Source organism: Amblyraja radiata, chromosome 7 (genome assembly GCF_010909765.2).
Source record: "Amblyraja radiata isolate CabotCenter1 chromosome 7, sAmbRad1.1.pri, whole genome shotgun sequence".
Taxonomy (NCBI): Eukaryota; Metazoa; Chordata; class Chondrichthyes; order Rajiformes; family Rajidae; genus Amblyraja; species Amblyraja radiata.
In genome coordinates, this window is record NC_045962.1 from 82,677,179 (window position 1) to 82,689,629 (window position 12,451).

At 45.2% G+C, this 12,451-nt stretch overlaps 1 protein-coding gene across 1 annotated transcript in view; it reads left to right on the plus strand.

The window, feature by feature from the left end:
• Window positions 1-12,451, plus strand: part of slc49a4 (solute carrier family 49 member 4) — a 90,814-nt gene that overhangs the window by 43,916 nt on the left and 34,447 nt on the right. Inside the window, exons 4-6 of the mRNA XM_033024862.1 lie at window positions 1,624-1,753; window positions 5,844-5,952; window positions 10,977-11,044. Of these exons, the coding sequence (XP_032880753.1) occupies window positions 1,624-1,753; window positions 5,844-5,952; window positions 10,977-11,044 (307 nt within the window). The remainder of the gene's footprint in view (window positions 1-1,623; window positions 1,754-5,843; window positions 5,953-10,976; window positions 11,045-12,451) is intronic.

The following is a 12,451-nucleotide window of genomic DNA, read 5'->3' on the forward strand; positions in this document are numbered from 1 at the left end:
TTGAACATGGTCCAGCGGTTCTCTCGCTATACTTTTTCATCATGCCAAAATCTGCACTCCAGCTGAAATCCTAATGGGGAAATTAAGCAATTGATTAACGCGCAGTCCTTAAATGTCCACTTCTCCGGAGCAAGAGAGTCTCAACTGAAATGTCGTTAATTTAAATTGAGTCCTTCTAATCAGCTAACAGAATTCTTGAAACACTGCCATTCTCCTTTTGAGTATCTATCTCGCTTAAAAGGGAAGTGGTAAAGACAACGGACTGACCAACTTGCCAAGAGCAATTGTGCATAGTTTCTGAACAGATTGAATGCCGTTGAAATGAGTTCATTGAGGCAACTGGGGGCTATTCTCTCAGCATTTTCCCCTTAAATTCTACTTGAGAGTTTGAAGGCACTGGACCCGTACTTGCTGAAGTTTAGAAGGATGAGAGGGGGGGACCTCATTGAAGCTCATTGACTAGTGAAAGGCCTGGATAGAGTGGATGTGGAGAGGACGTTTCCACTAGTGGCAGAGTCTGAATCTGTGGAATTCATTGCCACTGGCGGCTGTGGAGGCCAAGTCGATGGATATTTTTAAAGAGGAGATTGACAGATTCATGATCAGTAACAGTGTCAGAGGCTATGGGGAGAAGGCAGGAGAATGATGTTGAGAAGGAAAGATAGATCAGGCATGATTGAATGGCGGAGGAGTCTTGATGGGCCGAATGGTCTGGAACTTATGAACGTGTGTGAAATTTGTGCTGATTGAGTAGTGGTGGGATAGGCAGTGAATTTTTGCTGTTAGTTCTTTTACTACTTTTTCAGGGAAAAAAGGAGCTCAAGAAAGAATGTGAACTCCATCCATCTGAAAATTGCTTTCATTAGCCATTTTCACAAACATAATCTTAAAACATATCTTCAACATAATTAACAATTTTCTGCACCGATCTCATCGCCACCTCAGCTTATACTGAGTGTGATGGATTAGAGTGGCTAGGCAAAAGGATTTCTTTTTATGGTAAGGAATAGAAGGTACATTTATCCCTAAAATAATCCAAGAATATTTTGACCATCAGCTTGATTGGAAAAACCGTCGTCAATTTTTAAATGTTTCTGTTATTGTAGATCTGAGGTTGTTTCATTTGAAGAAATACCCAAAATGCTGGAGCTCTTGGGGCTAAAGGAATCAAGGGAACTGATTTTAGATGATCAGCCATGATCAAATTGAATGGCGGTGCTGGCTCGAAGGGCCGAATGGCCTTCTCCTGCACCTATTTTCTATGTTTCTATGTAACTGAGCAGCACAGACAGCATCTCTGGATAGAAGGAATTGGGTGATTTTTCGGGTCGAGACCTTTTTTTAGACTGAGTCAGGGGAGAGGGAGTTACAGAGATGAGGAAGTGTAAGGGATCAAAAGAGATGCTGATCAAGGAAAATGTAGAATAGATCATTTGAACAAGGGAGGAATCGAGGGAATAATTTCTAATATAAAGTAATTCCAAGCAATGTGACAAAATAAATATGCTTGGGCATTTTATTTGTGGCGAATTTTAGTCTTGATCTTGTCCATTCCATAAGAATGGATTTTGCCAATCTTTGGTGTTGCATGTTAAGTTGCGATTACGTATTTTTCCTTCCCAGAATTTGCTGTGACTGTTTTGCTGTTTGCTGTCGTGATCGCCTACTTCCCATCCCAACCTCCTCTTCCACCCAGTATAGCTGCTGCCGGCCAGAGGCTGAACTACAGAACCAGCATCTGCAGACTTCTGGGGTGAGTTGAATTCTAGTTCGTTCCAGGCAACTTGTGTTCGCTGGTGGTCCGTCTGAAGAAGGGTCTTGACCCAAAAGGCTGCCTGTCCACTTCCCCCTCCCCCCCCCCCCCCCACAAATGCTGCCCATCCCACTGAGTTCCTCAGGCACTTTGTTTCCCATTGCAGCGGTGTCGTGTATGGTGCTGAGAATTCTGGAGCACAAAAAGTCATCTGATCTTGAGATAGAAATTACTGAGCAGAGCTTCATTCAGCACCAGGTGATCTGTGATTGACAAACACCTGCACTGTTTCTGAAAGGAAGGATAATTATCTTCATGAACCATTACCAGCAGTGGCAAAAGTCATTCCAAGGATGTCCCCTGATATTTTGCAGATGCTGATTAATAAACAAAAGGGCACACAGTGCTGGAGTAACTCAGCAGATCAGACAGCATCTCTGGAGAACATGGATAGGTGATGTTTCGGTTCGAGATTATCAGACTAATTGTCACCTATCCATCTTCAGAGATACTGCCTGACCCGCTGAGTTACTTTGTGTCCTTTTGTGCCTTCTTATCCTCGTTGTCTACCTGTCCTGCCATCTTCAGAGATGTTCCTTGATGTTGTCAGGTTGAACATATTCTGAACCTGCTGTTATGACTTCACTGTTAATTAGTCTAGAAGAACATAAAATGGACTATTTAAATCTCTAAAATAAACTAAATGAAAAAGCAGCCATTTAACAATGACACGGTAAAAGTTGGATGGGTCTGATCTTCTGATTGCTTGCTTATAGTACTCCTTCAGGCCTTGCTATTAATTGGAGCAGGCCATGGAGCTATTGTTTTCGGCTGGGAAGATGGCTCCCAGCTGATTGGAAAGGTGCAATTTAGGGCAGGACCCAGTCACACAGCGTGGAAACAGGCCATTCGACCCAACTTGCCCACAATGACCAGCAAAAATGTCCCATCCACATTAGTCCCACCTGCCTGCATTTGGCCCATATCCCCATGTCCTATCCATGTACCTGTCCAAATGTTCCTTAAATATTGTGAAAGGACCTACCTCAACTACCTCCTCCTACCTCGTTCTGTACCCTGACCACCCTTTGTGTGGAAAAAATTACCCCTTGGGTTCCTATTAAATCTTTCCCACCTCATCTTAAACCTATGTTCTCTGGTTCTCAGTTTCCCCTTACTCTGGGCAAGTGACTGTGTGTCTACCTGATCTATTCCTCTTGTGATTTTGTACACCTCTGTAAGATTACCCCTCGGCCTAAAAGACTTAACAACCCATCACCTGTATTGCCTTGACATCTTGTGAAACCCTGCCCCCTGGTTATTATCAGTGCTGCTGTTGGAAGTTTTATATTCAAATGCATTAAAACCATATAAGCATTAAAATTCTTTTTTTTTTAATACAATGCAATTCATAACACCAATATCTAAATCAGAATTAAGTCAAAAGGAAAATTTGTTTCTGTATGTCGCCAATCGAAATGAGTAGGTATCCCATCTGCTTTCTTCTCTATAAAGCAATGAACTACAGATGCTGGTTAATGCAGAAAACGACACAAAGTGCTGGAGCCATTCAGCAGGTCAAGCAGCATCTCTGGAGAACATGGATAGGTGACGTTTCGGGGGGAAATGCTTCTTCAGACGAAACATCCATGTGATCCGGAGATGCTGCCTCACCTGCTGAGTTTCTCTGGCACCCTGTGTCAGTTTGTGCCTTCTTCTCTATTTCTACCTATACTGCCATCTTCAGAGAATCTTGGATTTGTAGGTCAAGGACTCAGTCTTCCTCGGTGCTCCCTGCAGTTCCAGCATTCATTGTGTATAACATAGCCTTTTCATTCCTCCAACAATGCTTTGCCGCACATTTATCAGGATTAAATTCCAACTGCCTTTTTGTTCTGCCCAACTTCCCAACTCATCAGGACCATCTAGCAGCCGGAGGCTACCCTCTGCACTATCAAGAACACCACACCGATTTCTGCGTCATCAACAAATGCATGGGGGGGGGGGGGGGGTGAAAGGATCATCAAATAACTCATTGAGCTGCTTCCCCCCCACTTAAAAACGTGATGTTCCACTTGGTGTTACGTTTTTCTCTCAGCTTAGTTAGTGTTTTTAATCAATCAGCCATTAATCTTGTACAGGTGCACAACCTTTTATCCGAAAGCCTTGGGACCAGACACTTTTCGTAATTCGGAATTTTTCGGCTTTCAGAATGGAAGATTTTTTGCGTAGATTTTAACGGCTGGCTCAGTGGTAGAGTGCTCGGCTCGTATCCGCAAGGTCGCGAGTTTGCGCCTCGATCCCGGCAGTTACTCGATCGCGAGTTTGAGTCTTCAATGTAGTTTTTTCTTGCAGAATAGGAGAGAATAGGGAGGGTTAGGCTGGGATCATTCTCTGCGAGATGATCTTAGTGCGGGAGACAAGTGTAGGAGAGGTGTACTGACTGTGTGGGCAGAACTTTGGAAGTGATTGCCCACCATTCTCAAAAGCCGCTGTGTCTCCCTGTCCCTCCAACTCCAGAGGAATTCGCTCCCCGATGGGCCGCTACGGCGACAAGTGGCAGTTCGCCCACAGCCCGAGCTGCGCCACCCCAAGAACAAGACGTACCTTGCACACCATCAGCTTCTGCCCCTACGGGGAGCGTGTTCCTCTGGAGTTGGAGCGGGGCTGGGCTGGAGTTGCTGATCTGGGATCTCCGTGCTTGCAGTGGGCCTGGGGGTCGGTGTCCCGATGAGGGGGCGCAGCTCGGGCTGTGGGCGAACTGCCACTTGTCGCCGTAGCGGCCCATCGGGGAGCGGCTTCTGGTGGTCCTGACGTCTCTCAGCTCCTGTCCAGGGGAGTGGCCGGAGACGTCAGGACCAACAGGAACCCGCTCCCCGATGGGCCGCTACAGCGACAAGTGGCAGTTTGCCCACAGCCCGAGCTGCGCCCCCTCATCCGCAACCCGGGTTCCTCTGGAGTTGGAGCAGGGCTGGGCTAGAGTTGCTGCTGGCTGTGAGTCTCTGGGATCTCCGTGCTTGCAGTCGGTGTCCCGTTGGTCCTGACGTCTCCGGCCACCCCCCTGGACAGGAGCTGAGACTGGGAACTGTACCGCCCTTGCCCCCGCCCTCTGCAACTGCAAACAACCCCACTCTCCTGCAAGGGCGGTACAGTTCCCAGTCTCAGCTCCTGTACAGGGGGGTGGCCGGAGACGTCACAGCCCGAGCTGCGCCCCCTCATCCGCAACCCCAAGAACTAGACGTACCTTGCACACCATCAGCTTCTGTCCCTACGGGGAGTGTGTTCCTCTGGAGTTGGAACGGGGCTGGGCTGCTGCTGGCTGTGGGTCTCTGGGATCTCCGTGCTTGCAGTGGGCCTGGGGGTCGGTGTCCCGTTGGTCCTGACGTCTCCGGTGACTGGCACTGACCTGCTGGCATCGCCGACGTGAAGACAGTGCAAAGTGCCCGTGCAATGGGCGGGGAGCTGGAGAGGGGAGGGAAGGGGTCACACACATCGCCGGGAAGCAGAGGGGTGTAGGTGGGGTGAAACTGAAGGGAGCGACAATCTGCTGCTGCCTGCCCACTGAGTTAAAAAGTTCCCACGCAAGACTCACGATACACTGTGTATCGTGAGTCTACCGTGGGAACTTTTTAACTCAGCGGGCAGGCAGCAGCAGATTGTCAATTATTAACCCTCCCGTGCAATATACCCTCACCTTCTCTTTTATGAATGGGGATTTAGTTCCCCTTTCTTCGAGGACCGACCGGAGGTTCCGCTGTCACCTCTGCGGGCCACCCTCGGTGAACGTCTTCAAGGACCGAAAAAATGTCCGCTATTCGGAGCTTTTCGTTATTTGGAATTTCGGATAAAAGGTTGTGCACCTGTAGCTTTAAAAAAAATGTTTACATACTTTTATGGTAAGAAATTATTCCAATGTTAAGTATTTGGGGCAATAATTTGATTTTGTTTGGTAAATTTTGTAAATTTCTAAAGTGTCGTGTTAGTAGCACGATACAATTTCAGAGATAACTACTGCATTCAAATGTTTGTTGCTAGAGACCTGACTGCAAATAATGTTATAGCCATTCTTTTGTTTTCTTTCCACCTGTAGCAATTTCAGATTTTTAATGATTGCATCAGCCTTTGCAATGCCTCTCGGCATCTTAGCAGGCTGGACAGGAGTGCTCGACATAATTGTAACGCCACTCAAGGTGAACCAGGTAAGGAACTGCGATCTTCCCCATTTCTCTTTCGGTTTTCTCTTTCCCAGCAAGTTCAGCAAAGATTCTCGATGTACCAACGGCATCCGTGCCTTGTTTTAAAGTGAAACGACACAAAGTGCTGGAGTAACTCAGCAGACTGAATCAGTCTGAGGAAGGATCTCAACGTCACCTATCCATGTTCTCCAGCGGTGCTGCCTGACCCGCTGAGTTACTCCAACACTTTGTGTCCTTTTGTATATTGACCATCATCTGCAGTTCTTTGTTTCAACTGCAAACAATGATAATACCATACTCGGTTATAACGGACAATTGGCAATAACAGACATCATTCTTCCTCACCCCATGGTCCATTATAAGGAGGATTTACTTAAATTGCAACCAACTTCTGTGCCGAGTGGGTTAACCAATCCTACTGCATTTTCGCCATCATTCTCTGAAGATTTAGCTGGAGGTAATTGTCTCTGACCTCCAATTCAGGATTGTCCGCATTTGTTGTACTTGGAAATTCTTTAGTTTGTTGTCACGTGCACAGAGGTACAGTGAAAAGCTTTTGTTGCGTGCTTTCCAGTCTGCAGAAAGATAATTCTTGATTAGTATGGGTGTCAGAGCTTATGGGGAGAAGGCAAGGGAATGGGGTTACGATACAATATGATACAATAGAACTTTATTTATCCCAGGAGGGAAATTGATCTACCAACGGTCATAAAAATACATGAAACATTAAATTAAAGTGACTAGTAGAAAGGATTGGGGATGTGCAAAGATTGGGGGGGGAGGGTGGAGTGGGTGAGGAAGAAGGTGGAGTGGTTGAGGAAGAAGGAGAGTTAGTCTCAGTCTACCCTAACGACAGATAGGGTTAGGAAAGAGAGATAGATCAGCCATGATTGAATGGCGAAGTAGACTTGATGGGCCTGATGGCCTAATTCTGCTACAATCATTTCTAATAACATGATCACAATCGAGCCATTTGCAGTGTAAAATGCTTCTTTAAAGAAAATTGGCGCAGTATACCTTGGTTTTATTGGAGTTTAAGTTATCTGCTGAGCACGCCGAAGTCTATACATGCAAATGTCTGAAAATCTGAAATCAAAACAAAATGCTGCAAATACCCAGCAAATACCCATCTGTGGAGAGGTAAACTTGACATTTCAGGTCATTGTCCTATCATTTGAGATGAAAAGTGAAAAAGCAAGTTTAAGTTGAAGAAAGGGGAATGATTGAGAAGACCAAGGGAATGTCCGTGTTAGGTTGGAGACCACAGTTTAGATAAACAATGCTCTCCGGGGGGGGGCAGCTAGCAGATAAATGTGAGCAGTTAGAAAGGTATGCAAGGGTTACTTGAAATTAGAGAAATCAATATGCATACCGCTGGGTTGTTAGCTGCCCAAGTGAAATAGGAGGTGCTGTGCCAACATTACTACCAGACCTGAAGCCTGAATCTCCACGAAGCACAAGTTGACCAGGTGCATGGGATCACCTCCCCAGCTTCTAGCCTCGCACCAAGCTGATTTAAAATTAAACACTCTATTGTATCTGAAGATAAACACAAAATGCTGGAGTAACGCAGCAGGACAGGCAACATCTCTGGAGAGAAGGAATGGGTGATGTTTTGGGTCGATACCCTTCATGGTGCCTATCTGAATCCTGGTTCACTCTATTCAATGTCACTGAGAAAGTATCTTCAAAGATTCAGGAGGTCTGCTCATTATCAATTTCTCCAAGGCTATTGAGGATGGGCAATAAACAAAGTCCTTTCCAGTCACACCCACAACACAAAAAATGAATTCACTTGGGCAATAAAACAATCCAGACTGATGCCTCGAGCATTGCTGAAGCAGTGGTGAAAGTTTATCAACCTTTAGCTGACAGTGGCACAGTAGTAAATTTGCTTTCTTACAGCGCCGGAGACCCGGATTCAATTCTGATTGTGGGTGCATGTCGGTACGGAGTCTCCCTGTGACCACGTGGCTTTTTTCTGGGTGCTCCGGTGTCCTCCCACACTCCTAAGACGCGTAGGATTGTATGTTAATTGACTTTGGTATGTAACAAAAATTTTAATTGTGTAGGAAGGAACTGCAGATGCTGGTTTAAGCCGAAGATAGACACAAAAAGCTGGATTAACTCAGCGGGTCAGAGCATCTCTGGAGAAAAGGAATGGGTGACGTTTTGGGTCGAGATCCTCCTTCAGACTGAAAATTATAAATTACTCTTTAAAATTATGGCATGTCTGTGAAGTACTTTAGGGCCATTCTTTGGAAAGAGAACCAAAATGTCACACACCTGACTAGATGCCATCACAAAGTGATACATTAAAAAAATTATTGCAAGAGATTAATTAATCTTATTTGTTGCTATTTTCCTACCAACAGAACTGTAATGCAAGTCTGCTAAAGATATGAACATTTTAGCTTTTTAAATATCGCGGTGCTTGCTTCCGTGTGAGGTCACACACGTGACCAGTCCTATTTGACCTCTGACCCCAAACAGATGTCGTCAGCATAACATGTAAAAATTTCACATGATAAACTGAAAAGAAATGAATCATATGCAGAATACAAATCAAACCTGTAATGCTTCCAGAATTAGAGATGTATTCTACAATCTCCTTTTTTTTCTCTCTTTTTTTGGGGGGGGTCACACACGTGACCCAGAGTGGGGCTTTGACATGGCTCAGTAAAACTATAAAGGATAGTATTCGGCTGAAGGCAAGGGCATATAAGGTAGCCAGAGATAGTGGGAGGGTAGAGGATTGGGAAGCATTTAAAGGTCAGCAAAAAATAACTAAGAGATTAATTAAGACGGGGAAAATAGACTATGAAAGGAATTTAGCGAACAACATAAAAACTAATAGTAAGAGTTTTTATAGCTATATAAAAAGAAAAAGGGTGGCTAAGGTGAACGTTGGTCCATTGGAGGGTGAGACTGGAGAGTTGTTGGTGGGGAACGTGGAAATGGCAAAGGCATTAAACGAGTATTTTGTATCAGTCTTCACCATAGAAGACACAAAAAATATTCCAACGCTGGATAAACAGGGGGCGGTAGGAATGGAGGAGCTAAATACTATTAAGATCACCAAGGAGGTGGTATTAGGGAAATTAATGAGACTGAAGGAGGATAAATCCCCTGGGCCTGATGGATTACATCCAAGGGTCTTGAGGGAGATAGCGGTGGGGATTGTGGATGCATTGGTGATAATTTTCCAAAACTCCCTGGAGGCAGGAACGGTCCCAGTGGATTGGAAAATGGCCAATGTAACACCTATATTTAAAAAAGGAAGTAAACAGAAGGCGGGTAACTATAGACCGGTTAGTCTAACATCGGTGGTGGGTAAAATGTTAGAGACAATTATTAAAGAAACACTAACGGGGCACTTGGATAAACATGACTTCATCGGACAGAACCAGCATGGTTTTGTGAAGGGGAAGTCCTGTTTAACGAATCTGCTCGAATTCTTTGAGGAAGTAACAACCCGGGTGGATAAAGGGGAACCGGTGGATGTGGTATACTTGGACTTCCAAAAGGCTTTTGACAAGGTGCCACATAAGAGACTATTGCTAAAAATAAAAAATTATGGGATTGGGGGTAATATATTAGCATGGGTAGAGGATTGGCTAACAAATAGGAAGCAGAGAGTGGGGATAAATGGTTCATACTCGGGATGGCAACCGGTAACTAGCGGGGTTCCGCAAGGGTCGGTGCTGGGACCCCAGTTGTTCACAATTTATATAAATGATTTGGAGGAGGGAACCAAGTGTAATATATCAAAATTTGCGGACGATACAAAAATGGGAGGAAAAGTAGGGGATGAGGAGGATAGGAAGAGTCTGCAAAAGGATATAGATAAGCTAGGTGAGTGGGCAACAACTTGGCAGATGAAATTTAATACTAATAAATGTGAAGTCATTCACTTTGGGAAAAAAAATGATAGGGCAAGTTATTTTCTAAATGAGGAGGAGCTGCGTTGTAATGCAACGCAAAGGGATCTAGGGGTATTAGTACATGAATCACTAAAAGTTAGTATGCAGGTGCAGCAAGCAATCAGGAAGGCCAATGGAGTTTTGGCCTTTATTGCTAGGGGGATTGAGTATAAAAACACGGAGGTCTTGCTGCAGCTGTACACAGTATTAGTGAGACCACATTTGGAATACTGTGTACAGTTCTGGGGTCCATACTTAAGAAAGGATGTACTAGCCCTGGAGGCAGTGCAGCGAAGGTTTACAAGATTAATTCCTGCAATGAGGGGATTGACATATGAGGAAAGGTTAAGTAGGCTGGAACTCTACTCTTTGGAGTTTAGAAGAATGAGAGGCGATCTCATTGAAACATATAAGATCGTGAGGGGCCTTGATCGGGTGGATGCACCGAGGATGTTCCCAATGATCGGGGAAACTAGAACTAGAGGACATAGTTGCAGAATAAGGGGGGGCTCTTTTAAAACTGAGATGAGGAAGAACTTCTTCACCCAGAGGGTGGTTAATTTATGGAATTCACTGCCCCAGGGAGCAGTGGAAGCAGAAACTTTAAATATATTTAAGACTAAAATAGATGTTTTTTTAGCTGCCAAGGGGATAAGGGGCTACGGGGAGAGGGCAGGGATATGGACCTAGGTATGGTTAGTATAGTAAGACCTGAGTGATCTCCTGGACAAGTGTCGATCGCCTAGATTGGGGTCGGAGAGGAATTTCCCGGATTTTTTTCCCGAATTGGACCTGGGTTTTTATCCGGTTTTTTGCCTCCCCCAGGAGATCACGAGGTTCTTGGGGTGGAGAGGGGTGATAGCGGTATAAAGGGGAGGGTAGTGTCTTGTGTTCTGTGTCTTGTGTCTACTGTTTGTGGGTAAGTGTGTCTGTTTAGTGTTCAGCCATGAGCGAATGGCGGTGCGGGCTCGACGGACCTGGTGGTCTACTCTCGCACCTACTTTCTATGTTTCTATGTTTCTATGTTTCTAAGCCAAGATATATGAAAGAAGCTTTGTAAGTGCGATTTGTTTTTTTTTTAAATTACTTTGCTTCTGTTTTTAGGTTGATGCTGGTTGGATTGGGTTTTGGTCAGTAATTGGTGGCTGCGTTGTTGGAATACTCTGTGCGAGGTTAGTCCTATTTGCATTTATTTGTCTTAAGAATCCCACTTGTCTAACGTGTATATTTTAATGGTACACAAAAAAGCTGGAGAAACTCAGCGGGTGCAGCAGCATCTATGGAGCGAAGGAAATAGGCAACGTTTCGGGCCGAAACCCTTCTTCAGTGTATATTTTAATCTTTGAACCAGATGTAGATATAAAGCCGCAACTATAATTTTGCTTGGGTGGGAAGCTGGATAATTATATGGAGTCTCAGACGTGTCAAGAAAAGTAGATACAAAAAGCGGGAGCAACTCAGCGGGTCAGGCAGCTTCTCTGGAGAGAAGGAATGGGTGACATTTCAGATCGAGAATCAGGGGAGAGGGAGACTAGATTCCTCAGTCTGAGGAAGGGTCTCGAAACATCACCGATTTCTTTTCTCCAGAGGTGCTGCCTGACCCGTTGAGTTACTTCAGCATTGTGTGTCTATCTTCCGTATAAACCAGCATCTGCAGTTCCTTCCTACACATGTCAAGGAAACTACCTTTTTAGCAGTACTCCTCCATAATGAGCAACAAGAGGAAGAAGAACTGAGAGGGGCAAGAATAAAGCATCGACTCTGGGCATGCAACTCAAAGTTGAAGGCGTACCTTGTTCGAAGGAAGTCAGACCAGGTTGTTTGGGTTTCATCAAACTGTCTCTGGATATCACCACACAAGTTTTCAGATTGGCATCCCATTCCCAACCAACTTCATCCTTGACCTGTTCCTCTTTTCCGGAGGCCAATCATTCACTGTGTGGCGCTCATTTTTATTCACTGGGAATGTTTGCAATTAATCTTTACCTGAGAACTGTAAGCAAAAGAAGTGCTGAAATAACTGCAGGTCAGGCAGCATCCCTGGAGAATGTACGCGTAACATTTTGGGTCAAGATTTTTCTTCAGACTGATTGTAGAGGGGGGAAGAAAGCTGGAAGAGAGGAGGGGCGGGCAAAACCTTGCAGGTAGTATGTGGATGAAGGTGAAGGTGGGGGGGGGGCGGTGGTGGGGGAGTTGATAAGCAGATGGATAGACAAAGGCCAGAGATGATAAGACAGAAGGTGTGATACATTAATTGCTGCCTTAGCCGGGTTCAATCCTGACTATGGGTGCTGTCTGTACAGAGTTTGTACGCTCTCCCCGTGACTGCGTGGCTTTTCTCTGAGATCTTCAGTTTCCTCCCACACTCCAAAGACGTACAGGTTTGTAGGTTAATTGGCTTGGTAAATGTAAAAATTGTCCCTAGTGGGTGTAGGATAGTGTTAATGTGCAGGGATCGCTGGTCGGCGCGGACCTGGTGTGCCGAAGGGTTGCGATTTGTGAAGCTAGAGGGAGGAGATTAGATAGAAGGGGGAGGGGGGAAATGGATGTGAATCCATGTGGGGGAGGGGGGGGGGGGG